Source organism: Odocoileus virginianus, chromosome 1 (genome assembly GCF_023699985.2).
Source record: "Odocoileus virginianus isolate 20LAN1187 ecotype Illinois chromosome 1, Ovbor_1.2, whole genome shotgun sequence".
Taxonomy (NCBI): domain Eukaryota; kingdom Metazoa; phylum Chordata; class Mammalia; order Artiodactyla; family Cervidae; genus Odocoileus; species Odocoileus virginianus.
The window spans coordinates 19,274,969-19,301,473 of NC_069674.1; the positions used below are offsets into that span (position 1 = coordinate 19,274,969).

General features: G+C 50.3%; 1 protein-coding gene and 1 pseudogene across 2 annotated transcripts; one reads left to right on the plus strand and one right to left on the minus strand.

The window, feature by feature from the left end:
- Nucleotides 1-744: 744 nt before the first annotated feature.
- WDR91 (WD repeat domain 91) lies at nt 745-26,019 on the plus strand. 2 transcript variants are annotated; one of them, XM_070465495.1, is made up of 15 exons: nt 745-917; nt 2,259-2,438; nt 3,013-3,219; nt 4,923-5,006; nt 5,999-6,129; nt 7,436-7,601; nt 15,619-15,774; nt 17,452-17,645; nt 18,115-18,265; nt 18,876-18,970; nt 19,116-19,284; nt 20,742-20,850; nt 21,650-21,762; nt 23,015-23,212; nt 25,244-26,019. In XM_070465495.1, exons 1-15 carry the CDS (start codon nt 795-797, stop codon nt 25,406-25,408), a joined length of 2,241 nt encoding a protein of 746 aa, XP_070321596.1. In that variant the 5' UTR covers nt 745-794; the 3' UTR covers nt 25,409-26,019. The 2 variants fall into 2 exon arrangements, with proteins under 2 accessions (XP_070321596.1, XP_070321597.1); XM_070465496.1 differs by lacking the exon at nt 745-917 and adding an exon at nt 1,085-1,236.
- Nucleotides 19,782-19,900, minus strand: LOC139036664 (5S ribosomal RNA; annotated as a pseudogene).
- Nucleotides 26,020-26,505: the final 486 nt, after the last annotated feature.

Below are 26,505 nucleotides of genomic sequence, written 5' to 3' on the forward strand. Positions count from 1 at the left end.
TGTCAAACAAAAACGCAGTAAAAATTCGGAAGTAAAAGTCCCTTGGAATCTCACCTGGGAGAGGAAACAACTACAAGCGGTTAGTGTGTGATCTTCCTTAATTTGTAAAATATACACAAAAACACGCATCTCTCCCCAACTCCTTTCCTCAAGAAACTGGGATCATATTATACATTCTGTTCTGAAACTTGCCTTTTTTTTTTTTTTTCTTTTCTGGTAACTGTGCTTTGATTGTCTTGCGGTATTGATAAATCTTATTTATGAAAGTAGGTTTTGGGGGGAGGTTAGAGCTCCCTGATAACACACCTGGTTGTGTGATTTCACACAAGTTACTTTGCCTCTAGGACTACAGTTTCCCCCATTTGTAAAATGAGGGCAGGCAGAGCACAGAGGATTCGGCGCTGTAATGCCAACGATCAGGGCATCTCAGCCCCCCGCCCGCCTCGTGACTATCTGGGATAATCTCCAAGGTCCAGCCCTACTTGACTTGGACGGCAGCCGCCCCTTTCAATAACTCAGATGACACAGCCGCCGCCGGTGCTGCCAGTAAAACTCAGCTAGCCGTACTGCTTTCATTTGCTCTTTGAGCTGGGTGATAGTGACGGGAGCGGCTGGGCGGGCCCGGGGGCGGGCCGGGGGCGGGTCCATAGGCTCGCGGCGCGCAATGCGTGCGCTCTGGTAGGCCGGCCTCGGCGTGACGGGCTCGGCGCTCGCGCCCGGCCCCGCCCCGCGCGGCCTTAGCCCCGCCCCTTCGTCCCTCACCCGGCGCAGCCCCTCGCGGCGCTGGCGCAGAGATGGCGGAGGCCGTGGAGCGCACTGACGAGATGGTCCGCGAGTACCTGCTCTTCCGCGGCTTCACGCACACTCTGCGGCAGCTGGACGCAGAGATCAAGGCGGACAAGGAGAAGGGCTTCCGGGTAAGGGGCCGGCGGGCGCGGCGCAGGCAGAGGCGGCCCCGAGGGAGCCAGGAGCTGGCTCTCCCCCAGCACTGCCCTCCGGGGCGGGAGCGGCGCTGTCACCGCGCCAGGGGGATCATTGACATCAGCGCGTCCGGCACTCGCTTGACAGATGAGGAACTGAGGCCCTGAGAGGGGACGTTACTTGCCTGAAGTTGCCAGCGAGTCAGGAGCATCGCCGAGGCTGGAGCCCAGGTGCCCTGACTCCTGGTCCAGGGCTCTGTTCTCCACCCCAGTCTCCCAGCAGGTGCTGGCCAGTCATTGGCTGGATGGCGATGAGGTTTGAGAAGCTATGGTTGGATAGACGTTTGGGTTTTGGGAACAGATAAATATTCTAAAGGCTGCTTCTAGTGGCATTGGAAGCAAAGGGGTCTGCAGCCCGTGTGAGCTAGGTTCAGGTATTTGAAATGGCTTTGTCAGTGACCCATTGGCAGCTTTCCTTCACCTCCGAGGAAGACCTTGTTGTACATTTGAAAACATAACTTTGCTCAGACATGATTTTCTGTTGAGTTCTTGGAAGTTATGTGTGTGTGATTTGTGTGTATACCTGCTGGCTTCAGTTGGTGTTGGCAGGTGAGTTGAGAGAGGCAGTGAGCTAGCAGCAGGAACACTGGAGGGGAGTTAGGAGACCTGGGTTCTTGTCTTGCCAAAGTTAGTGGCTACTTGGTGGTGGGTAAAGCAAATCATTTCAGCTCTTTGAACCTCAGTGTCCTGATCTGTAAAATGGGGAGGGGGGAGGTTAGAATGGTATCAGTATTCAAAACATGTTCCATCTTGTGTCCTCTGATATGAGTGCTCCTCACACACAAGGAGGGGACCCCTTTTGGCTGACACTCTCAGCAGCCACCAGGGCTTTAGTGGTGCTTAGAGGACTTGAAGGAGGCAGTACATCTAACATGAGCCTTGGAATCCTGGGATGGAGGAGGAGCATGGAGATTGTCTCATTCCCTCTTTTTTGCTTTTTGAAATCTTAGGTCACTAAGACCGGAGAGTTGAAGTGACATTGCCAAGGTGGTTGAATAAATTAGAGCCAGGTCCAGGCCCTGGACTCTGTCTGGTTCCTGGGCCAGAGTGCTTTTACACCTGAAATTTCCATGCTTGCCAAAGTGTAGAAACGCATACCTAACATTAAGAAAAAAACTTGAAACCTATTATGTTACAGTGTTTTGAAAGTTTTATAGATTGCTAACTTAAAGAAAAAAAAAATTGAAGCATCCAGAAGCTGCAGCAAGAGGAAAAAAGCTGTACTAACTCTGTGGAGTGAAGAGAATTCCCTTTTCCATCACATCTTTCCCTCTCCAGGTGGACAAGATTGTGGACCAGCTGCAGCAATTAATGCAGGTGTATGACCTGACTGCTCTTCGGGATTACTGGAACTACCTGGAGCGGCGGCTCTTCAGCCGCTTGGAGGACGTGTACAGACCCACCATCAACAAGCTGAAAACAAGCCTGTTCCGCTTTTATCTCGTCTACACAATCCAGGTGTTTCTGGTTCAGGGATCTCTTGGAGAAAAATATTTAATCCAGAAATAGATTTTCTTTTAACACCTAGGAATAGCTCTTCTCTGTTACTCTGGGAAAGGGTGGAACAGTCAAGTGCAAATTATTTTTGACTGTTTTCCAATTTTTTTTTTTCCCCTTCTCATCTGTAGATCATATGACTTATCTTCCTCATTCCTATTTCTCCTCTTGTCTTAAACACATTAGCCTGGGTGGTGTTTCGAAGAATATAAGTAGTTGGGTTAAAGTTTGAGTAAAGAGGTTATGACTGACTTGGGGGGGGGGGGGGGAGTAAATCACTTAGATTATTTGAAAATAACTAGGAATTAATTTTTAGGGTGGCATTTATCACTAGGGCTTTAAACAAGCTTCTTTAAAGTTACAAGGAACTTGAGAAAAGAGTGATGATTTCTTTTATGAAGAGTTCATAGATCATGTTTGGTGACTTGTTCAGGAGGCCAGTATTCAGAGGCTCTCTGCAGTGTGATGGTGAAGAGGCTTACCTCTGGCCTTCTGTCTCTCCCCTTTCTTTGCCGCCACCTCTGTGTCTTGGCAGACAAACAGAAGTGACAAGGCCCAGGAGTTCTTTGCAAAGCAGGCCTCGGAGCTCCAGAACCAGGCCGAGTGGAAGGATTGGTTTGTCCTGCCCTTCCTGCCATCCCCAGACACCAACCCCACCTTCGCCACCTACTTTTCGCGCCAGTGGGCCGACACCTTCATCGTGTCCCTGCACAACTTCCTGAGCGTACTGTTTCAGTGCATGCATATCCTCTCAGGCTGGGGGCTGGCGGCCCAGTCTGAGGCCAACTGACCGCGAGATCAGCCACTGCTGCACTTAACACAGCCATAAGATCATCGTCCTGTTGTCATGTGAGGGGGCTGGGCAGGCTGTGGTTATTTTGATCTGGGAGGGTGGGAGTTGCAGTTCTTAGTTCTGCTGCTGAATAGCTGACATGTGTGGGTGGGGAGACTGTCCTCGCAGTAGGGTGATAGGGGCCCTCGAGTAGGCTGGGGTCTCTCCCAGCAAGCATAGCGAAACCAGCCGGCCTCCAAAGCAGCCTCTCTGCGCATGCCCAGTGGCCCCCCAGGATTTCACTGAACTTTGTTGGGACTAGGTAGCAGGTGAGAACACTTCTAGGGCTGAAACATCCTTCCTGTGTTAGTGTCTGGGTCACTGTCTTCACAGTGACCTCAGGGTCCCTCAACTTGTCAGAGGACAGGGCAGCTTTAAGAATATGTGGAGAGATTTAGGAGAGAGAGGACATAAATAATTTCCAAGCCTACCTTATGTACCCTTTTGTTGTGGAAAGCTGGGGACCTTCTCGCTCTCTTGTACTTTCTGGCAGGAACTCCCCAGGAGGAGAAGGGGGTCTGGTTTGAATGGGGCTGCCTGGTGAGTCACTGATAAGCTGGGCGTTGTGGAGGCCCACCCACCATTGCCTTTTGGTCTCTGGGAGGACCATCTTCTGGTGGAGGTAGGAAGGGAGCATTTCCTTTTGTGCTGGGGTGAGTGTGAATTACCCAGGTTGGCCCTTTTTCTCCCCCTGCTGCCACTCTTTATCCTGAGGGCTTTCAGACAAAACTTGCAGGGGCCCCAGCCCAGAGGTGGTCAGGGCTTGACCTCGTGGGCCCTCCAGGGAAGCTCGCTTGCCCAACTGAGGCCTTGCCGGCTTAGAGCTCCTCTGGACTGACGCTGTATGAGGTGGCTGGGAAAGACTGACCCTGTGACCTCATTGGTGGATCCTCCTAGGTGGCTCCTAGGCTGCAGAAAGCTTGCTTCTCAGCCTGAACCTTTGCCAAGGAGAGGCTTACCCTGAGGAGGGAAAAGGCGAGTGGCCAGTCCTTCTACCCAGCTGATAGAGCAGCTGGCCCTGTGCCCACAGATCCACTGGCCACTGGGCTGGCTTTTCGCTGAATGTCGCTAAACCTTAGACTGAGTGTGAAGCCTGCGAGATAAACCCTTTGCTGCTGGCATTTGGGAGAAAGTGTCAAGTTTGGAGGTGTGTCCTCTGTGGGCCAGCCAGGCATGTTGTCAGGTGTCCGTGAGTCTGTCTGAACGAAGTCAGGCCAGACCCAGGGTCAAGGGAGAGACTGTTCATAAAGCTTTGAGGAGCCCACAGCACAGAGTCTTTACTCCGTGTCACATTCAAGGGTGTTGCTGAGGTGTCTAAAGTGTCTGAAATGGCTTTTAATTGTTTTGCAGGCAGGCTTATTCTTTTTCTTTTAAAACACGTTTATTGAATTGTGTTATTGCAGAGTTTGTGATAGAATACATATTTTAATTGGCAATTTTTCCCCATCTTTATTGGAATATAATTGACAATGAAACATTGTGTGTGTGTGTTTGTGTATATATATATATATATATATGGTGTAAAACTTAAGGATTTGGTGTATGTACGCATTGTGTCATGACCACCGCAGTCAAGTTGATTAAAAGGCAGGCTTATTCTTTAACTCAGTACACCAGTTCCCGTGATCCTGAACTTTGATGCGGAGTGCCAGAGGACCAACCAGGTTCAAGAAGAGAATGAAGTTCTGCGCCAGAAGGTTTGTTCTGAATGACGCTTGATGTTCCTTGGGGAGCACTTCTGCTTTTCATGTGTGAAATTAGGCAGTGGCCATGGAGGGTGAGTCAGTAGGGGACAGCACTGGTCTCAGGTGACAGTGAATCACCAGAAAGGCAGTGTTGGGAGCTGTGACAAGCCTTTGAAAACCAGAGGCGAGGTTGATGTTTTAAGTCATAGCATGAGCAAGGTAGTAACAGCCGTGAACTTTTAAGAGGAAAATGACTCTACGCATGAATGTCTCCTTGCAGCTAACCTGCTTGTATATCTCCGCTTCCCACTCCCAGGCCTTTTCCACCCATCTCCACCTCTGTTTTGTTTATAGCCCAGATATGATTTAATTGTTCTCAGCCTGACCAGGTTTTCCTACTTTGGTAAAAGAACAGCTCCTGGGGCAGCTCACATTTGCCTTTCCATTTCCCTGAGCATTTCTCTAACCTTGAAATTGATGCACCATCAGAAAAGGGAGGATTTTTCAGAAAAAGGAAGCTTATAAGCTGTTTCGGTTTTGGGGGTTTAAGGTTCTTAGGTTTGGGCCTGTGTGTATAATTATCTTCAGGCAAAAGGTAAAAAATGCTGACCTTCATTAAAAAAATTTTTTTTCCATCTGAGTTCCAAAGTCTGGTTTTGTAGATTCCCAAGAGGAAAGCAGGAGTGGGTGGAGCCATTTTTCTCAGTGAATTCAGGAAGAAGCAAGTCAAATGATAAAAGGGAAGCAAGTCAAATGATAAAAAGAAAAAAGAAGTAGCTTCTGTATTATCTAACGGTCTTTAGTTTTCTCACCTCTTTGTCATCAAGTCACAGCAGCCTCACCTATCTTTGCAGCCTACAGAGAGTGAGATGGGCACCCCGAGGCTGAGGGCGAGTGGCCTTTGAGTCAGTGTGGTTGGGTTTTGGACGTGATGTGTCTGATCTTCCCCAGGGGAGGGAAGGCTAGGTGAGATCCCCGTCTCACTCACCCCTACCTCTACGTAGCTGTTTGCACTACAAGCCGAAATCCATCGACTGAAGAAAGAGGAGCAACAGCCGGAGGAGGAAGAGGCCTTGGTCCAGCACAAATTGCCTCCTTATGTCTCCAACATGGACCGCCTGGGGGACTCGGAACTGTGAGTGTGTGCTGTGCCCCCTCCTCGCTCTGTCCCCAGCGTTCTCCCTCCTGGTGACGCCTCTGAATTGCCAGGAACCTCCTGAGCGCCCACTGTTCTAGTCTGAGTTTTCTGAGTCTCTGGGCCTGACCGGAGGCAGGGAAACTACAGGCTCTGCCAGGGGCTCACACATGCAGGTGTGTGCAGCCTGGGTTAATACACACAGCCATCGTCGTGAAGCCCCGGGAAGTTTCTGTGCTCTGCAAGGAGCGCCCCATGGATGCCAAGATTGTCAACACATTTCTCCATAGACGCATGCTCTTGTCTCAGGTTTCAGAGCGGTAGGCAGATTGGGAGAGAGGTATTTGAGCAGCCTTAAAAAACAGCCATTGAAAGCCAGAGACCCAGATGATGATGATAATAGCAGTGGAAGAGACGCAGGCACCACAGTTCCCAGGATCAGTGATTGGTGAATCAGGATGCAAACCCAGGTAGTCAGATCCCAAACCTGTTTGTGGCCAAGTCCTGCAGCAGATGAAACTTCTCTGGTTTCTGAGCTAGTGCCTGCTGGTGGAAGTAAAGTGCAAGCCAAAAATTGAACTTAAAACTTTCAGTAACTATCGTAAAAAAGGTAAATTTTGATGATATTTATTATTTAGCCCAGGCTTCCCTGGTGGCTCAGATGGTAAAGAATCTGCCTGCAATGTAGGAGAACCCAGGTTTGATCCCTGGGTCAGGAAGTTCCCCTGGAGAGGGGAATGGCAACCCACTCCAGAATTCTTGCTTGGAGAATTCTGTGGACAGAGGACTCTGGCAGGCTATGGTCTGTGAGGTCTGACACTCATGTCAGCAGGGTCTGACACTACTCAGCGACTAACACTTTCAGTTTTATATAGTCCAACTTTTTCAGAGTATCATTTCAACATGCAATGAATATAAATTATTCATGAGCTATTTAACAACTCTTTTTCATGCTAAATCTTGAATTCCAGTGTGGATTTTATGCCTGCAGCACTTCTCCACTTCTCCATTTGGATTGACCACATCTCAAGTGCTCAACACCACATGTGGCCAGTGGGCAGTAGACAGCTCTGCTCTGGGCTTTACTGTGGCCCTCAGAGAGCCACAGCCTTCCCGGTTGGGCCAAGTAGGCTGCGAGCTCCCTTTGTGAAAGGACACCAATCATCAGGCCGCCTCAAAGCCCAGATGTGCAAACCCGGCCATGGCCCTGGTTACTAGCAGCATCCATAGCCCACACAGTGTGTGCCCCGGGCTCTCCCAGGCCCCCGTCCAGCGCCGTGACCTGGTGCTGTGTCTGCTTGTCCAGAGCCATGGTGTGCAGCCAGAGGAACGCCTCCCTCTCCCAGTCGCCGCGCGTGGGTTTCCTGTCCTCGCTGCTGCCTCAGAGCAAGAAGAGCCCCTCGAGGTTGTCGCCCGCCCAGGGGCCCGCTCAGACTCAGAGCTCGGCCAAGAAGGAGCCCTTCGGCAGCCAGGTAAGTGCAGGTCCAGCCTCCGACACCCCACTCGTCACCCACGTGGAGACTTGCCCGCCCTCCCCTTGGACCTGCAGGTGGGAGGGTGGATGATGACAGGAGGAAGTGTGCTCTAAAGGGTCCCTTCCCTTTTCTCATCAATTTCCTCTAACTCATGAGTGCTTATGACTAAAATTTGGTTATTCAAGCATGAGTTCAAGCGATTCTGAACTTTAAAATTTTTGGTGATAGAAAGTAGTGGGTATAGAGTAAAGTTCTAAATCAGTGTGGTACTTCTTTTACTACAAGTTCTTATTTCCTGATGCTACAAAGGATTTTTGCTATTTTTTTTTCTTTCATAAAAGCTTGCAAGACAATTTCTTTTATGCCAGCATATGTCCAAAACTTGACTAGTTTTCCGAGCGGAGATGGTCAGAACATTGCTTTCAGAAATGTTGGCCAGAGTGAAGCTTTAACAGATCCAGAGTTATGCTTTATTGCTTGGGTAGGGACTGTTTCCCTCTCAAGATTTTTATTACTTGCAGATACAGTAAGTTGTCATCATCTCTGCCTTCCTCTCCTGCTGCCCTTGGCTTGAGAACAGTTGCAGGTGACACAGCAGCGTGGGGTGGCCTGGGGAGACAGGGGTCTGTCCACGCTGCCACTGGGACGTTGGGGCCTTTAGCACAGCACTTGGATTTCATACTGTTGTTCAAGTGCAGATGCTGAGCAGGACATGGGGGAAGAAAAAGCATGGGCTTTGGACTCAGGCAACTGTACCTTGTTTAGCATCCTTGCTCACATCTCCCCACCCACTTGGCCTGGGAATGATAAAAGCATTTACTCCCTATGGGGAGAGGTGTTTGAGTTGAAATGAGAGCCCATGGTATATGCAGTGCCTGACAGATGATGAGCTCACAATACATTGTAGTTATTGTAGTTGGGAAGGTATTAGCCTGTAATAGATGATGTATGGAGTGCTACATCCCTTGAAATGTACATGAAATGATGAAATTCAGTTTCATTAACTTAAAAGCACGGAGATGGGGTCTTTGCGCTTTGGCCTGTGGCCATATCTTTATGTGTTCAGACACTAAACTGAGAGTGAAATGTGATTGGAAATGTTTGTGAGGTTCCTATTCAGGAGACGAAGGTAAGAATGTGTAATCTGCAGCAAATGTTCCTTACTTTACCTTTATTACCTTTACTTTACCTATGTTCAAACAAAGCTTCTGGCTTGTTAACAGAGCAGACGTAGCACTCTTTTCATTTCCTGGGTACAGACGATAAATGCTCTCAATCTAAAAAATCCAGGGGTTGGCTCACTTGTTTTTTTAAATGATATATTTGACTCAGCAGTGATGTTTCAGCTCTAAAAATAACTAGTATATCTGAGTTTCAAGAAAATCATAGAATTTAGAGTTGGAGAAAGTTTAAAGGTCATCTGGCCCACCTTCCTATTGGCTAGGAGAGTGGGCCAGATGACCTTTAATTTGATTGATTGCCTCCTGTGGTGAGGAGCTCACTGCTTGTGTTGGGGTGGGTGTTGGCCTGTTTGAAAGTTGTTAGTTGAAGTCTCTGTGATTTTCACTCACAGATCTTAGCTTTGCCTTGAAGCTGCATAGAATAAGGCTTCTTTCTGTCTTTTCCATGCTAAACACTATGTTCATTCCTCACTTTCTGCCCAGCTATTTACCTATGTGGCATGATTTCTAGACTCCTCACCATCTTGGTTCCCTTCTTTTGGGGGGGACATTCTAATTTTTTAACTCCTTTATATGGTTGGTGGCCAAATTCGAGTTTACAATTCAGGATGCTGTCTTACCAATACCAAATGCTGTTGGTTATAGGATAACTTCCTGTGATTTTAGTGATATATTGCTTTTAAGTCAATATAACATGACACTTTTTTTTTAAATAAGCCTGGGTCAGGAAGATCCCTTGGGGAAGGAAATGACAAGCTGCTCCAGTACTTTTTTGCTTGGAAAACCCCTTGGACAGAGGAGACTGGCGGACTGCAGTCCATTGGGTGGCAAGAGTCAGATATGATATAGTGACAAAACAACGATTGTAAGCTTCAATTATATCAGCATTTTGCCCGCTTGTGACTGGTCCCTGTAACTGTTGTTGTTAACACTGAAAAGTTCACTACATTATAGATGTAGAGTCTACAGTGATACATTCTCTGTGCTTTCACTATGAATCTGGAGGCAAAATTTTAGAAGTAGCTGTAAAACCACAGTTCCCAAGCTCTTCTGGGATCTCTATTATAGAAACCCCCCAGGCACCTCCTCAGCAGGCTCCCCCACTGCAGTGTTACCCCATCATCCCCTCCAGTTACAGTTTCACTCCTTCCACACCCACTCAGTCACCTTGGGACTACGAGGGGGAATTATGGTTATTACAGAGATAACCTTTAATTGACGGTAATGTAAAGAAAGCAAAGCGTCCACAGGCTTGTGTCTTTGTAACTCTTATTAGTATCAAATTATCCTATAGCTCCCGTGACATCGGCAGTAAGAATGCCGCCCCTGGGGCTGTTTCCATGGATCTCAGCAGGATGGGGAAAAGGGAGTCCTCCTCCCCATCTTTCATTCTGTAATTTCTCTGTTACTTGGGCCTGTCTTCTGAGTGGCTTTATTTTGCCTCAGGTGAGGCCAAATTACTGGAACTTGTTTTCTGTTCCATTTGGACGATTGCTTGGTAAGTCTATTCAGGCCACCAAAAGTGAATTTAGATCCTTCTCTGGAGTGAGAGGAGAGAAGGTCAGATGATAAAGCACGATAAATGTACCTCTCTTGAACTGTAGGAGACAGGTAGATTATGATAGATTGGGACAATATAATTTGGACTGTTGGAATGTTACATGAATCCAGTAGTTAAGATTTTTATGAAGTTTGCTCTTAAAACAAAATAAAACTTTGAATTTCTGGGTGTGTCACAGTGAATATGTACTTAACTCATATGCCTTTGTAGCTGGACACAGGTTTACTTTACCTACTTATTTAGGTGTTTGGTGGATAGCTGCATTCATCAGCTTTTAGTGTGCGATTGTTTTTTGTTGATGTTTCCCCTTCTTTTGTATGTCTTGAGGATTCCCTTGTGGCTCAGCTGATGTATCTTAGATACAGTTTAAAGAGAAGCGCTCTTTAAGTAGGATCTGCTAGGTCATGTTTAGGTCTATAGCTCTCTTGGTATAAGTTATCCTATCATTATAAAGATAGTTTTTCTTATTTATATGTTAACACCTGTTTGAATTTTCATTTTGGAGTACTTTCCAGCCTGTAGTGCACTGGACAGCTTCCTTGCCATCTTGACTCAAGAAGGAAGCATTGCTTTTGTTCTTCTTAATGTTGTAATATACCTGCTGGGGAAGTGTTGCAAGTGTCTTTTGTGTCAGCTGGAGGAATTTGAAGCCTGTCCTAAGCCCCTCTATTCCATCCATTTGGGCCAATTGAATTGGGTCCTCTTAACACCACCTGTTAGAAAGGGAAAAGACAGCATTTATCAGGTGTAGCAGGTGAGTAAGGACAGACAAGCATTCCACCAAATGCCTGTGCCTGTTCTGCAGCCTCCTCCACCTTTGGCCCCAAAGTGGGGTACCCCTGTAGTCTCTGTACTTTCCCTGGGCATGCATGCAGTAGTAAATGGATGCTTTTCCCGCTTCTTCTCAAGTATCCAGTATAAAGGTTTCTTGGTCAGGCTGATAAGTCTGTCAAACCTGAATCATAGTTGTGCCAGGCTAGTTTGAGACTTCCTTGCTTGCCAGGATCCCACTATTTTGGAAAACTGCTGTCAACCCAGGAAACTGATCTTCCTCTCAGCACTGTTTTCGTAGCTAGCTGTGGGGTTCCCATCGCCACCTTTGTGGTCCAGAAAACATGGCCTTTACTGCCAGCGACTTTATCTTTTCTATCAGAATGGTAGAGCTTTTGGAGATGTGTTTTAGAATTCATTTTTAATTTTATTTATTTGAGTCCTGGTTTTTTTCTTGGTAAATCAAGCTAAAGGTTTGTCTATTTTGTTTGACTTTCAAAAAACCAGCTCCTGGTTTCAGTGATCATTTCTTTTTTTTTTTAAAGATTTATTTATTTATTTTTATTTTCGGTTGTGCTGGGCTTCGTTGCTGCACATGGGCTTTCTCTAGTTGCAGAGAGTGGAGGCTTCTCTTCTTTCGGGGCATGGGCTCTAGGCTTGTGGGCTTCAGTCATTGGAGCTCATGGGCTCTACAGTGCAGGCTCAGCAGTTGTGATGCACAGGATTAGTTGCTCCGTGGCATGTGGGATTTTCCTGGACCCAGGATCGATCCCATGTCCCCTGTATTGGCAGGCAGAGTCTTAACCACTAGACCACCAGGGAAGCCCTCTATTGACTTGTTAATCTATTTCATTGTTTTCCTTTCTGATCATTGTTATTTCCTTCCTTCTATTAACTTTGGGCTTTGTGTATTCTTCTTTTTCTAGTTTCTTGAGGTGTACAGTTAAGTTGTTTACTTGAAATCTTTCTGTCTTCTTAATGCAGGTGTTTATTATTAGAAACTTCCCTTTTAGAATCAGTTTTGCATAGGTTTTGGTATATTGTGTTTCCATTTTTACTTGTCTCAAGATACTTTTTGATTTATCTTTTGGTTTCTTCTGTGACTCATTGGTTGTTCAGTCTCCATATATTTATGAACTTTTTAGTTTTATTCTTAAAATTGACTTCTAGTTTCATCCATTGTGATACTTGCTATGACTTTAATCTCCTTACATTTATTAAGGCTTACGTTTATTAATATATGATCTATTCTGGAGAATGTTACATGTGTGCTTGAGGGTGGTATGTTCTGTAAATGTCTATTAAGTTGACTGGGTCTAATGTGCAGTTTAAGGCCAGTTTGTCCCTAGTGATTTTCTGTATGGATGATCTCTTCATTGGTGAAAGTAGGGTATTGAAGTCCTCAACTATTATTGTATTGCTGCCTATTTCTCCCTTCAAGTCAGTTAATAGTTGCTTTATATATGAGGTGCTCTGATGTCAGGTGCATAAATATTTGCAAATATTATGTCCTCTTGTTGAAATAACCCTTTTATCATTATAAAATGGCCTTCTTTATCTCTTATTTCAGTCTTTGGCCTAAAGTCTCTTGTCTGATATAGTATAGCCTATGGGGGTTTCCCAGGTGGCACAGTGATAAAGAATCTGCCTGCCAATGCAAGAGAGGCAGGAGACACGGGTTCGATCCCTGGCTTGGGAAGATCTCCAGAAGGAGGAAATGGCAACCCACTGCAATTCTTGCCTGGAAAATTCCATGGACAGAGGGGTCTGCCAGACTACAGTCTATATGGTTGTAAAGAGTTGGACATGGCTGGGCAACTGGGCATGATATAGCCTCCCTGTGAAATTCTTTAGTCTGAGCAATTTGCCTTCTGGATCAGTCAGGAGGAATAAATAGATTTGTGTAATGAAGGTTGGCACCCTTGGATCACCTACTAGGGAGTGAACTGCCCTCCACTCCACTGCCCACCCTGGGACCATGTGAGGGAACATGGTTAACTCAGGACCACTTGTTACTTTTGGGAAGGTAAGAGAAGTCATCTTTCACTTTCTAAAATGATGGGACCTATTCAGTGCTCCTTGGACCATGGGATGCTTCTCCAGAACGGCCAGAAGCACTGAGAGAGGGGCCTCTCTTGGTTGTTATTTAGATTCCAGGATTATGACATTCCTTCTTCTCTTTTCTATTCAGTGTCACTTTCTTTCATGTGCTTCCATCATGGTTTTGCTTTCTTCAGGTTTTTCAGATCATGGGGCCACTGTCAGATCTGGGTGTTAGTTACAGTTCTGTCAAGTTCATTCTGTGTAGATGAGTAATTTAACCTCTCTATACAGCTGCTCCCCATCTTAATATAATGCCTCATCTTTAAGAGAATATTTGTAAGATTCTTAGCATGGTACCTTACATATGGTAAATGCTCAGTAAGTAATATATATTGACATTATTGTTGTTGATTTTATTCTTAGTTTATTTTTTAAAGAATCTTAAGAAATTTACTGTTCCCCAAATAAGTCAGAATTCAGAGATCAACCATTCTAGAGAAACTATCTGTGACAAATACCTCCAGGTACCACTGGAGGTCGCTTTAGTCAGAAAAACAAAAATAACCAATCCTGTCAGCCACAGTTATGCTCCAGATAAACTAATAGGCTTTAAAATTTCCTTTCTTAACTGTTCATATGCCCTCAGGGTCCCAGGGAATCTATGTCAATCGTTTAAAGTTGTTTAGTGTTAACATAAAATATAACAAGCAGAAGAACTAAAAGGCCATGTGTAGACTCTGGTGGAATTTATCCTCTTTACTTAGGACTTGTGTACAAATGATTTGTGAGTAGGTTGGTCTCAAACTGAGTGGCTGTTGGTATCTATATCCCTTTGCTAAGAGTGTAAAAAAAAAAAGAGGGGGTAGGAGTGTGACCATCACAATTTGTGGGAATAAGATTAGAAAAAGAGAACCCAGCCAGATCATCTGGAAAGGTGATGAGGTGGCAGCTCCTTTTTAAAGAGCTCTAGATTAGAAATCTTCAGTCTCTGTGGGAGTGGGGTGGGGGTTATGTACTCAGTCATGCCCAGCTCTTTGTGGCCCCATGACTGCAGCTCGCCAGACCCCTCTGTCCATGGGATTCTTTAGGCAAGAATACTAGAGTGGGTTGCCATTCCCTCCTCCAGGGCATCTTCCTGACCCAGGGATTGAACCCATGTCTCTTGTGTCTCTAGTATTGGCAGGCAGTTTCTTTACCATGATTGCTACTTGGGAAGCCCTGGTTAGTTGCTCAGTTGTGTCTGACTCTTTGCGATCCCATGGACTAGAATTCTCCAGACAAGAATACTGGAGTGGGTAGCCATTTCCTTCTCCGGGGGATCTTCCTGACCCAAGGATCGAACCTGAGTCTCCTCCATTGCAGGCAGATTCTTTACTGTCTGAGTCACCAAAAAAGCCTGGGGTAGGAATTACTGAGTTCATTTGCTGTAACGTTGGTTGACTTTATCACTTGTTGCTATGAAAAGGAGCCAGAAGATGCCAGTTTCTCTCTTGTCCAGTTTATCCTGCCCCAAAGTCCTTGAGTTTCCAACTATTTCTGTTAAAAGGCTTTCTGGTTGCCCAATAATCATTTCCAAATACCTCAATATTTGTTAACTTTTGACTGGCTTAGTCATGCACTTGGCCCAAAACAAGAGAGGGTATTGTGTGTCTTTTTCCCTTGTAGAGGGGTGATTATATTTTGCATAATTTTTTTCCCCTCTCTTTTGCCCAAACACATTGTTGCTTTTAAATATAACACCAGAGTAGGGCCTGATCTGTCTCATAATTGTTGCTTCGCTAAGTGCTAACTAAACTAAATAAAGTTAACTATTGCTGAATAGATCAGGAGGATATGTGTGTATCTACCTCCAGGCAGTAGATGTGGCAGGCAGAGAAGTGCTGGGGAGTTGTCCTCTCAGGATGGGGTAGTGGAGAACAGGAAGGAGGAGGTACAGACTGCTGGTGTTTTGCCCTTGACCTTGCTCATGGGCTGAGATAATAATATGTTTTTTTTAAAAATTTTCTTTTATTTAGGCTTGGCTGTGCTGGGTCTTTGTTGCTGTGTGGGCTTTCCTCTAGTTGCAGAGAGCAGGAGCGACTGTCCAGTTGCAGGGCACCGGCTTCTCGTGGTGGTTGCTGCTCTTGTTGCGGAGCACGGGCTCCAGAGCGTGCGGGCTTCAGTCCTTGCAGCTCCCGGGCTCTAGAGCACAGGCTCAGTCACTGTGGCACACAGACTTAGATGCTCCCCAGCATGTGGGATATTTTTGGACCAGGGATCGCACCCGTGTCTCCTGCATTGGCAGGCGGATTCTCTACCACTATAACAGCAAGGAAGCCCGGGGTAGTAACTCTCAGCCTGGACAGGGAGGAGCCTTACTCAGCACTAAAGGCAGAGTCCCTTCCTTGGCTCCTGCTTCCCTCCTTGCCCGGGCCCGCGTGGGACAACACGTTTCACAGCCTGGTGTCTCGTCCTCCAGACTGCCAAGGGCAGGGAGCTGGCCGGCGCGCCCAAGGACGGGAAAAGCCTCTTCGGCGGGCTGGCCCCGGGGGAGTCCAGCTGGTCGCAGCACCGGCAGCGGCGCCTGCAGGACCACGGGAAGGAACGGAAGGAGCTCCTCTCCATGACTCTGCAGGTGCGGCTTGGCCTCAGTGTCTCGCGAACGCCCGCGGGGACACCCCACAGGCCCTCCTCCATGGTGGACAGCCGTGGGATACGGTGGGGGGTACGGGTCGCGAAGGGCCTGCTCTTACCTCTCTTGATTCTTTCGCTGTGCCTTGTGTGGTTTTGCCTAACTGGCTTTAACTGCTTGCACTTTGGTTGTTTCATTCCAGAATAATTGGGCTTTCCAGGGATCGCTTTTCCCGGTGTAGTGTTGCCCTAAACAGGGGCCATAAAATGCTGGCCTTTGAAGATGTTTCCCAGAAGATGAGCTCTGTGAACAGTTGGTTTGGGACCCCTGCGTGCTCTGTCCTCCCCCGAGTTTAACTGTGCCTTAGTGTGCTCATGTCATGGATGCTCGGAGTCGGGGGAGAGGGTCCCCTTGGTGTAACCCAGCATCGCGCAGACCTGCTCAGTCACGGGCCTTTTCTCCTGCACTCCCTGCTGGAGCGGCCATGTGGCGGCCCGGCCCTTGCCAGGCTGGTTCAGAGACGCTTCTCACCAGTGAATGTGGGTTGAGGTTTTCCCTTCCTGGTGGTATAAGCTGCTGCTGCTTCAGTGAAATACTCGGGATTGAAGGCAAAGTCCCAGGGGATTTACTGCCTTAAGTCACCTTATTGACCGTTTATCTCCTAATCCAGGCTACTTGCCTGTTTTAAAGGCATTTTGGGGATTAGCATCCCTGAACGTGTTCTGGTCCAATGGCATAGAGCCTTACAGCTCACATCTCAGATCCTTCTGGGCTATAGAATTAGAGGTATAATCCTATACCTCTAGAGCTCAGCCACTCCTGAAAGCACCTCTGAGCTCCAACTTCTCTTTTCCTTTATTTTGTTACATTTTATTTTTTCTGTAAAACTGCTCTTTCTGAGTCTCTGAGGAGAGCTTCCAGGAGTCTCCAGAACGAGGGGGGATGGTAGAGAGCACCCTGGCTGAGGCTCCGTGGCCTGGGTTGTCTGGGTGAGCAGGTGGTAGTCGTGGTGGCCAGCACCCAGTGCCCCTGAGAGGCAGAGACGGACAGCAGCCCCCTGGGTGGCAGTGTGTGTGGGTGCCATTTGGTGCCCTGCCTTGCGCTAGCTTAGCTGCTGTCCTCGGACCTAGCCCATCACCCCAGTCTCCCAGGAGGAGGTGCTGGTGGGCGGACAGGCTTACCTCAGACGGACCTGGCTTCACATCGGTGTCCCACCCCCAGGGCCAGCTCTTGATCCTAGGCAAGGTTACTTAACTTCAGCTTTCCGTCTTAGTTTTCACAGCTGTAAAATGGGGTTAGTAACAGGATCACAGATGGTTGAGGGAGCATAACATGAGACAGTCCATCATGTTCACAGTGCCTGGCGTGCAGTGGGCAGTCCCTCCCTCACTGATTCTTGGCCTGGTCTGTCAGGGTCGTGCGTGTCCTGGGTCTCGTCAGCTGGGACCGGGAGTCTGTGGCCCACACTTCCTTCCTCATGGTCTCTAGGATGGGGCTGCCGGTGAAGCAGGCTCTTGGAGTTCAGAGTTCTTTCTTTAAGACCCCATGACCACCAAGATCCTCCCCCGAGGGCTGTGGCCTGGCATCCTAGACACCCCCAGCATGTCCCCAGACATAGGGAGCAGCCGGGCCCAGCGCCGACCCCTCACTGCTGACTTGTGCCTGCTTTGCTTGGCGCAGTGTGCGGAGAAGAAGCCTGAAGCTGGTGGCCCAGAGGCAGAGCCCTGCCCGGAGCTCCACGTAGAGGCGCCGGAGACGCTGACGCGGGTGCCCACGGCAGGCCCTGAGGGTGGGGGTGTCCGCCCCGAGCAGCCGTTCATCGTGCTGGGCCAGGAGGAGTATGGGGAGCACCACTCTTCCATCATGCACTGCAGGTGGGTGCTGGCCGCTGGGGTGGGGCCTTGGGGGAAAGAGGGGTGGGCTCCCTGGGAAGCCTGTGGTCTCAGGCTGTGTGTTTAAAGGCCTGGCAAGCAGGATGATGAGGGATAACAGAGATGCAGGTGGTGGGATAACCCCGAGGGACCGTGAACTGTCAGAGGAAGGCTGGACAGCTGCCACTGGGGCTGTTGTTGGTCAAGACAGCTCCTCCACTCCTTCTGATCCTGGAGAGTAATGTCCAAAGGGTAGGTGATGCCCACTGGGCCCAGCACATAATGGATGCTTTGTGAGTAGTTATCAGATAGATGAATGAATGAATATTTCTAGAAGTAGTCCACACCCATCCTTGGAGCATGGGCATCTCTCAGCAGGAGAGTCAGAAAAGGCAGTCCTCTGGGCCTGGGCTGAGGAGGATGGCAGACTCAGGCGGGGATGCTAATGGTGTGGCTCTCTGTCTCATCTCAGGGTGGACTGTTCGGGGAGAAGGGTCGCCAGCTTGGACGTGGACGGGGTCATCAAAGTGTGGTCCTTCAACCCCATCATGCAGACCAAGGCATCCTCTATCTCCAAGTCACCGCTGCTCTCTTTAGAGTGGGCCACCAAGCGGGACAGGCTGGTGAGTGGTCTTGCCCATGGCTGGACCTGTGGTCTTAAGTGAGGACCTCCCAGGGTTCTCCCCTGCTGCTCCGGCACCACAGGCTTGGTTGGGACCCCAGGCCAAACCCCTCCCCTCTCTTCTCACTGCGCACTCGAGCACCGCACCTCCAGAACTGTCCTGAAGGCAAGGATGGCCTCCTCTATTTTTCCTGGAGGCCTTTATAGGCCCAGAGCCAGAGCTGTGCCCAGGACATGCAAATGGGGCTATCACCCAGACCCATGGCCAGCTGAGGCCTCTGCCCACAGAGGTGGTGGTGGGCCAGGAGCCAGAGGACAGGAATGGGGCAGCTGGCATTGAAACTGGAAGACAGGAGAGTTGGAGGGCAGAGGGTCTCTTTTCCAGTTCTGCCTGTGGTGATACCTACCTCCCATTCCACAGATTCCTTCAAGGTCAGCTCTAGTGTCTTTAATTTTTAAAAGAGGTCTATTTTAGCTGGTTTCCCCTGTCCTACCTGCGGGAGCGGGGGTGGGTCACCCCGCAGCCTGCCCTCCCCCTCACAGGGGTGGGCCTCGCCCTCCTGTGAGCCTCTCTGAGCAGGCCTGACCCTGAGCTGTCCCTCTGCTTCCAGCTGTTGCTGGGCAGCGGTGTGGGGACAGTGCGCCTCTACGACACAGAAGCCAAGAAGAACCTCTGTGAAATCAACATCAATGATGATATGCCCAGGTGAGCCAGACGCCGCTCCCCCCGCCACTGTGCCTGGTGGGCCGGCCTTGACCTTGGCCGAGCCCCCGAGCCCAGCCCCCGCTTCCTTTGTGGGCGGGCAGAGTGCTGGGCTGCCCCCCCTACCGACACCCCCTGTGTGTTGCAGGATCCTGTCTCTCGCGTGCAGCCCCAGCGGGGCGTCTTTCGTCTGCTCGGCTGCAGCTTCGAGCCTCACTGCCCACGTGGATGTGTTGGCACCAGACATCGGCGGCAGGGGCACCAACCAGGTGCCGGGCAGGCTGCTGCTCTGGGACACGAAGACCATGAAGCAGCAGGTGGGAGTTTCCCATGGTGCCCTGGGGCTGGGCACCCTCCCGGGCGGGGAGCACTCAGGTTACACCGCCCGCTGTTTCTTTGGTCTCTTCCCTCTGCTTTGGGCTCCTCACATTTTGATTTGTGAGATTTCAGAGCGTGTTGAAAAGTAGTAATACTCCAGTGGGGCAGATTGCTGGCAACTGAAGTCGTTTGGAAGGTGCAACAAATTTAGAATTCACACACAGCCTTCTAGTGGGCCCTTTTGGCTTATTGAAAAATTTAAACATTTTTTTTAAGATTTAAAACTTTTTTTTTTAGTAGCTTTGAAAGTGAAAGTCACTCAGTCGTGTCCAACTCTTTGGGACCCTATGGACAGCCCATGGAATTCTCTAGGTCAGAATACTGGAGTGGGTGGCCTTTCCCTTCTCCAGGGGATCTTCCCAACCCGGGGATCGAACCCAGGTCTCCCACATTGCAGGCAGATTGTTTACCAGCTGAGCCACAAGGGAAGCCCCAAAGCCTACAGCACCCAGTATTCCCGGGCGGTCTCCCATCCAAGCACTAACCAGCCGTGGCCCTGCTTAGCTTCTGAGACCAGACGAGATCGGGCGCATTCAGGGTGGCATGGCCATAGAAAGGGTGGTATGAGTAGTTTTAGGCTCACAGTAAAACGGAGAGGAAGTTTCAAAGATTTCCCCATGCACACTGTCCCCACATGTGCCCAGCCTCCCCTGCTACCAGCTTCCCTCACTGGAGCAGCACACTCGTTACAATCGATGCACCTAAACGGACACAATGTAATCACCACAGGTCCACAGTTGACATCAAGGTTCACTCTTAGTGTTGTGTGTTCTGTGGGCTTGGACAGATGGGTAATGACATGTACCCTCCTGCCCCATTCCATCCAGCAGACATCTGTACATCTGTCCTCTGGCATCTTGTAGGTGTTCTACCTTATCCCACCTAGTCTGATCAGGTCCTTTTTAATCTTGTTATTTCCGCCTGCAGTGCAGGAGACCCTGGTTCAATTCCTGGGTCGGGAAGATCCCCTGGAAGAGGGCATGGCAACTCACTCCAGTATTCTTGCCTGGAGAATCCCCATGGACAGAGGGGCCTGGAGGGCTGCAGTCCATCGGGTGGCAAAGAGTCAGACACAACTGAATGACTAGGCACATTTTCTGCTGAGGGCCTTTCTCGGGATTTTTAATTTTATGTTTATTTGTTATTTTCCAATTTTTTCATTGAGTATTGAACCCATAGAAGAGAATACTGAAATCACAGGTGTTTGGAGTAAAGAGAAGACTGTAAAACGAGCACCTGTCTACTGTCACGGTTTAAAAGTGGGACACTGCTGATCCTTCTGTGCTCTGGTGTGTCACTCCTCAATCTCGGGCTGCTTCCCCCTTTCAGACAGAGACTGTCTTGGGATTGGTTTCTAATTGTCTTACATTTTAAACGTGGTTTATCCTTTTTACAGCTCCAGTTCTGCTTGGATCCAGAGCCCATTGCCGTGAACTGCACGGCCTTCAACCACAATGGGAACCTGCTGGTCACGGGGGCAGCTGACGGCGTCATCCGGCTGTTTGGTAAGCGAGTGTGCTCACAGCAGTCCTGGTCCCCTCCTCCATCGGCCCAGGGAAGAGAGCTGGGTTTTTGCCAGCGGGACTAGAGGCTACTGCGAAACCCCGGTTCAAGATTCTCTTAAGAGAACTTAACTTTGGTCAGCGTCTGCTTCAGGGCCCCCCTAATTACCTTGTTCCTGATCTGAGCCAGTGGACATGGGAGGGATGGGGCTTAGCAGTCCTTCAGTCCTGAGCTCTTGGATCTGAGTCATCACGGCCCAAGTGAGATCCAGGAGTGATGCTGTCCTGTCCTCTTGGTGGGGCCATTTCACAGTCCCTGTGAGAGCAGTAGGAGGGTGGGCTTCAGAGTCAGCAGCATGCTCTTTAAAGCTCCTCATGCAGGCCTGTCCCAGGAGACCAGAGCCAGTGCAAAGGCACCCCTGGGGACTGTATCTTTAACTGATCTCCTGGGCATCCTGGTGGGAAGTTACAGTGCCTTCCTGGGAAGGACTTCTGTGTCCTCCTAGACTTACAGACTCCACCCCAGGATTCTTGAACCTCACCTTTGATCAGTGAGAGAAGCTTTCATTTAAGACAGGTTAACAGAAGACTAGGCACAGTGGAGGAGAGAACTAGTGAACTGAAACACCCCGTGCAGACTCTTCACTGCGGTCAGCTCTGTGACTCCTGTTGGGTCCAGGGGGCCCTCTGCCTCCAGAACGGCTCCTGCCCAGCAGGCACAGGGAGGGTGAGGTGCCTCTGCCTGCGGGCAGGTGCCCCCCAGGGCCCGGGTGGGAACCCTAGCCGCGTCTTGTTGCCTCAGACATGCAGCAGCACGAGTGTGCCATGAGCTGGAAGGCCCACTGCGGGGAGGTCTACTCCGTGGAGTTCAGCTACGATGAGAACACCGTGTACAGCATTGGTGAGGACGGGAAGGTAAGTGGGAGCGGGCTTTGGTCCGGAAGCTCCCCTCCCCTGGCTTAGTAGACATCTGAGATTCTGGAGGGCCCCGCAATAGCACAGTTCGAGTTCAGTCCTGACCGTACCTTTTACCAGCTCTGTGACCTGGGCCTCTCTCTACTCAGCTCTGTCTTCTGTAAAACAGAGGTGATAATAGTAACTGGTCTCATATAGGACCTTTGTGAGGTCCCACTGAATATGAGTTCAGTGGGAGTCAACTGTTATGAAAGGGAAGACCCACATCCTTTCTCCTGGTTATAGCAGAAAGGATGCATCTCCCTGACCCACCCTGCTCGTGGGTCCCAGTGTGGCCAGGGTGTACTTGAGTGAGTTTGGTCACCGAGTGATCACAGCATGGGTGGGTAGAACTTTCTAGGCCGGGGGGCTGGAGGCAGCTGTGCCCAGAGTCAAGAAACATAAAAAGGGAGCTGGGGAAGAAGGTAAAAATAAGCACCTCCTTTTAGTCTCCCTGGAAGAATTTGTTAGGATCCCTGGGAAGGGAGCTGGGGCAGGCAGAGCTGGGATAAGGTCTCACTTTTCATGTGTCCCCTCCTGGGCCTTCGGGATTGTATCCTGTCCACCTCTCTTATCCAGTGAAGATAGCCGTTACAAAGTGAATTCTTCACTTGAAAACTCTTGAGAAGGGATTTTTAAATCAGAGCTTGGCTTGCTGTTCATCTGAGTAGAGTTCTCCGTCGGGAGGAGGTCACAGCAGGCAGCCTGGCCCTGAAGCAGGCCGAAGGGTGTTTGCAGTACAGTCCCCGAGCTCAGCTTGTGCTCCGCCGCCCATGTTCCATCGGCTGCACTGCTGAGGAACCGGAAGTGTATTTGGAATTTAAGAAAAACCTAGCTGGTTTCTAACTTCACGAATAATACAGTTACAACAACAGTAGTAATAACAATCGTTGGAGTATTGCCCCAGCTTGAGCGATGGGAGTCCAGGCCGGTGCCTAAACTCTGCTCCTCCTGGAGTCAGGCCAGAGAGAAAATTCTGACCTGGACGTGATGTGTCTGATTCTTTCTAGATTTTCTTTCCTTCAAAAAAAAAAAAAAAAGCTTACATTGTGTCGGGAGGCATTGGGACTGGATGGTCATCTCCCTACCTTTTCTGGGGCCCATGGACCCCCCACTTCCTGGGGGCCGCCTCACTGCTCCCCACACCCGTCCCCCGGGCCCCGTGCCCTGGCCACCCCGCTGAGAGCGCTGCGCTTGTGCTTTTTGGCTGCAGTTCATCCAGTGGAACATCCACAAGAGTGGCCTGAAGGTGTCCGAGTACAGCCTGCCCGCCGACGCCACGGGCCCCTTCGTGCTGTCCGGTTACAGCGGCTACAAGCAGGTCCAGGTGCCCCGGGGCCGACTGTTCGCTTTTGACTCGGAGGGCAATTACATGCTGACGTGTTCTGCCACAGGTGGCGTCATCTACAAGGTACCTGGGGGCCGCTGGGTTTCAGGGAGGTTCCTCCCCAGAGGTCTGGGCCTGTTTGAGTTCGAGCCCCTGTCCCTGCCTGGTGGCCATGGAGACGCCTCTGGCCAGGGATGGACACCGTCTAGGCCTCCCGGCTGCAGGCCGGCTCGGGGGAAACTGAGGGGACGGAAACCCTGAGGGTGACCTGCCTGTCCTCCTCTCTGCTCACCTGTCCCTGTCCCTTCATGAGACTCTGCCCCTTTTCTGCCTGCTTCCTTGGGAATAATAACAATTATAGGACATCCAGAACTAGGGAGAAGGGCTGTGTGTTGGTTTGGGTGAGTGCCCAGGTGGTCTGTTCCAGTTACTCTAATCTGGCGTAGATTTATTGTTTTATGAGATGTCCTGTGGGTCAAGGACATTACCAGCCATGACTGGGACAGAAATTCAGGGGTGTGATGAGTCACGTGGCAAGTAAGTTGTCCACTCTGTTCTGTCCCTCAGTTGATCTGCTTGTCTTAATCGTCTCGTCACAGCCTCTCTGGTTCATGTACCTTGTTTGTGTATATAATCGAGTGAAATTCTAAACCTCTCCATCTGGAGTCGTTTGACCAAGTAGACGAGGGGGCGATGAGGCTTTGTGTTGCGGCCTGAGCGTGTAGTTCCAGTTGCACATGAATGCGGTGGCGCTTTGTCTGTAGGCAGAAGGAGTCACAGAGTGGGATGCTCTCTCCCGAGGGCTCACCGTGCACGGGCAGCCGTGCCCTGGGGGGCAGCCGTGGGTGGGTGTGGCCTTGGCCCCAGGCAGTGTAGACTGGGGACAGTGTGGCCCCTCCTGGCGCTAACACTCCAGTGAGAATGAGACGCAAGCGTCAGCAGTGGGGGCAGTACAGAGCTGAGGGCTCGGAGGGGAGGGAGCCAGGTGGGGCCCAGTCCTCGGGGAGGACGGGAAAGGGGTGCTCGTCTGTGGAGTCACGGCCTTTGGAGGGGGAGGAAGGTGGGCCTTGGGGTCCCACGGGGCAGCGGGGAGCAAGGGGCGAGGGGAAGGGCCTGCAGAAGTGGGCAGTCAGGAGCCTCCCGGACCGTAAGAGTGGAGCCGGGAGCCTGGGTTGCTCTCACCAGGGCTGCTCTTCCCTGTAGTCGGTGACGGCTCGGGTGGCTCTCGCCCTCCCCTTAGAAATGAATTCCCGTTTGTGCCTACTTATTTATTTGTTTCAGTGGTATTTTAATAAAAATCGTTCTTAAGCTTTACTGAGCTACAGTTGACAAATAACTTAATAAACTATATGTTTAAGGTGTACAGTGTGATGCCATCACATAGAGTTCCATAATTTCTGGTAATTGTTATTGGGAGATACTGTAAAGAGCTTTCTGTTTAAAGCCTAATTTTATTTCATTATTTAAAGACTTGGTTGACTTCCAGGTGGGCTCTCCTTTTGCTCTCTGTATGTGTGTATATTATTTTATTTTTGATCCTGTAGGCTTTGTCACTTGTCCTGATCAGTTCAGATCAGTTGGTAGTCAGACTTGCTCTTTAACCAATTGGAGAGTTGAAAGCTTCCCCCCCATATCCTTTAAAAATGTCAGTTCAGTTACTCGGTCGTGTCTCCCTCTTTGTGACCCCATGGACTGCAGCACACCAGGCTTCCCTCCTGGAGCTTGCTCAAACTCATGTCCATTGAATCGGTGATGTCATCCAACCATCTCATCCTCTGTCGTCCCCTTCTCCTCCTGCCTTCAATATTTCCCAGCATCAGGGTCTTTTCAGACGCCCACAGCAGGTTAAAGGTGGCAGAGAGAATTCTGCCTCTTAGAGCATGTTGGGGACTTATTTTCCACTTTGGCTGAAGGAGTAACTGTAGTCAGGAAACTGAAGGTATCGCTGGTCCAAGTGGCGAACCTGACTTTCTGGCCGGAGGGCTGTGTGTGCCCGGGCATGTCCTGGGTTTGGGGTGGCAGCCCCCGGGCTCAAGGCAGCTTGGCCCCCGGAAGTGAATGAACTGCATGTGTCTGTGAGCAGTGCCTGATGCTGTTGCTCCTGTCCCCTTGCAGCTGGGCGGGGACGACGAGGCCCTGGCGAGCTGCGTGAGCCTGGGCGGCCACCGCGCCCCTGTGGTCACGGTGGACTGGAGCACAGCGGTGGACTGCGGGACCTGCCTCACTGCCTCCATGGACGGCAAGGTCAAGCTCACCACCCTCCTGGCCCACAAAGCCTGACGGGGCCCGCCCCGAGGGCCGCCCGCAGCGGCAGCGTTACCCCAGGACGCGGGCAGAGAAGACACAGGAGAGCGGGACGCTCCCCCCGCGGCCCCGAGGGCCGCCCGCAGCGGCAGCGTTACCCCAGGATGCGGGCAGAGAAGACACAGGAGAGCGGGACGCTCCCCCCGCGGCCCCGAGGGCCGCCCACAGCGGCAGCGTTACCCCAGGATGCGGGCAGAGAAGACACAGGAGAGCGGGACGCTCCCCCCGCGGCCCCGAGGGCCGCCCACAGCGGCAGCGTTACCCCAGGATGCGGGCAGAGAAGACACAGGAGAGCGGGAAGCTCCCCCCGCGGCCCCTGCCGGGTGGGCAGTCTTCGGGGAGAGGTTGCCCGGAGCGCTTGGGCACTGTCCAGATACCCAGCTGGAACAGGAGCCACGTGCAGTGGCGGCACGTGCTCCCCAGACATGGGCTCACTGGGTCTGCCAGGAGCGGGCTCCAGATGGCAGGGGAAAGCTCAGGAAGAAGAAGCGCTGTGGTGGCTGCTCTGTTGGCCCAGAAGAGATTGGAAGTATTTTGTATATATTTGCTCAGTTTTCTTTTTTAAAAAAAGAATACTCTTGTGGTCACCGGGCCTCTCTTTCTGGAATGTGTGTGTGCAGCAGTGTGTCTGCCTTCACCCTTTTCCCTGGTGACGGTCATGGCGAGCCCGGGCCCCGCACCCCAGCTCTGACCTCACCAGCCACGGGGCTGACCTTTATCAGAGGGTTGCTCTTGCTTCGCCATAGAAGTAGAACATCTCTCTACTGTTCCACCCGCCAACCAAGGTCTGTGCCGTTCCTTGGTCTCTGGGCTTGTGTCAGGAGGCTTCAGGATTCCCTTGTGGCTCAGCTGGTAAAGAATCCACTTGCAATGCATACCTGGGTTCGACCCCTGGGTTGGGAAGATCACCTGAGGAAGGGAAAGGCTCCCCACTCCAGTATTCTGGCCTGGATAATTCCATGGACTGTATAGACCATGGGGTCCCAAAGAGTTGAACATGACTCAGCGACTTTCACTTTCAAGGAGGCTATAGTGTCTCTTCTTTTCCCTGAGAGTTGGCAGCTTTTGTTCCA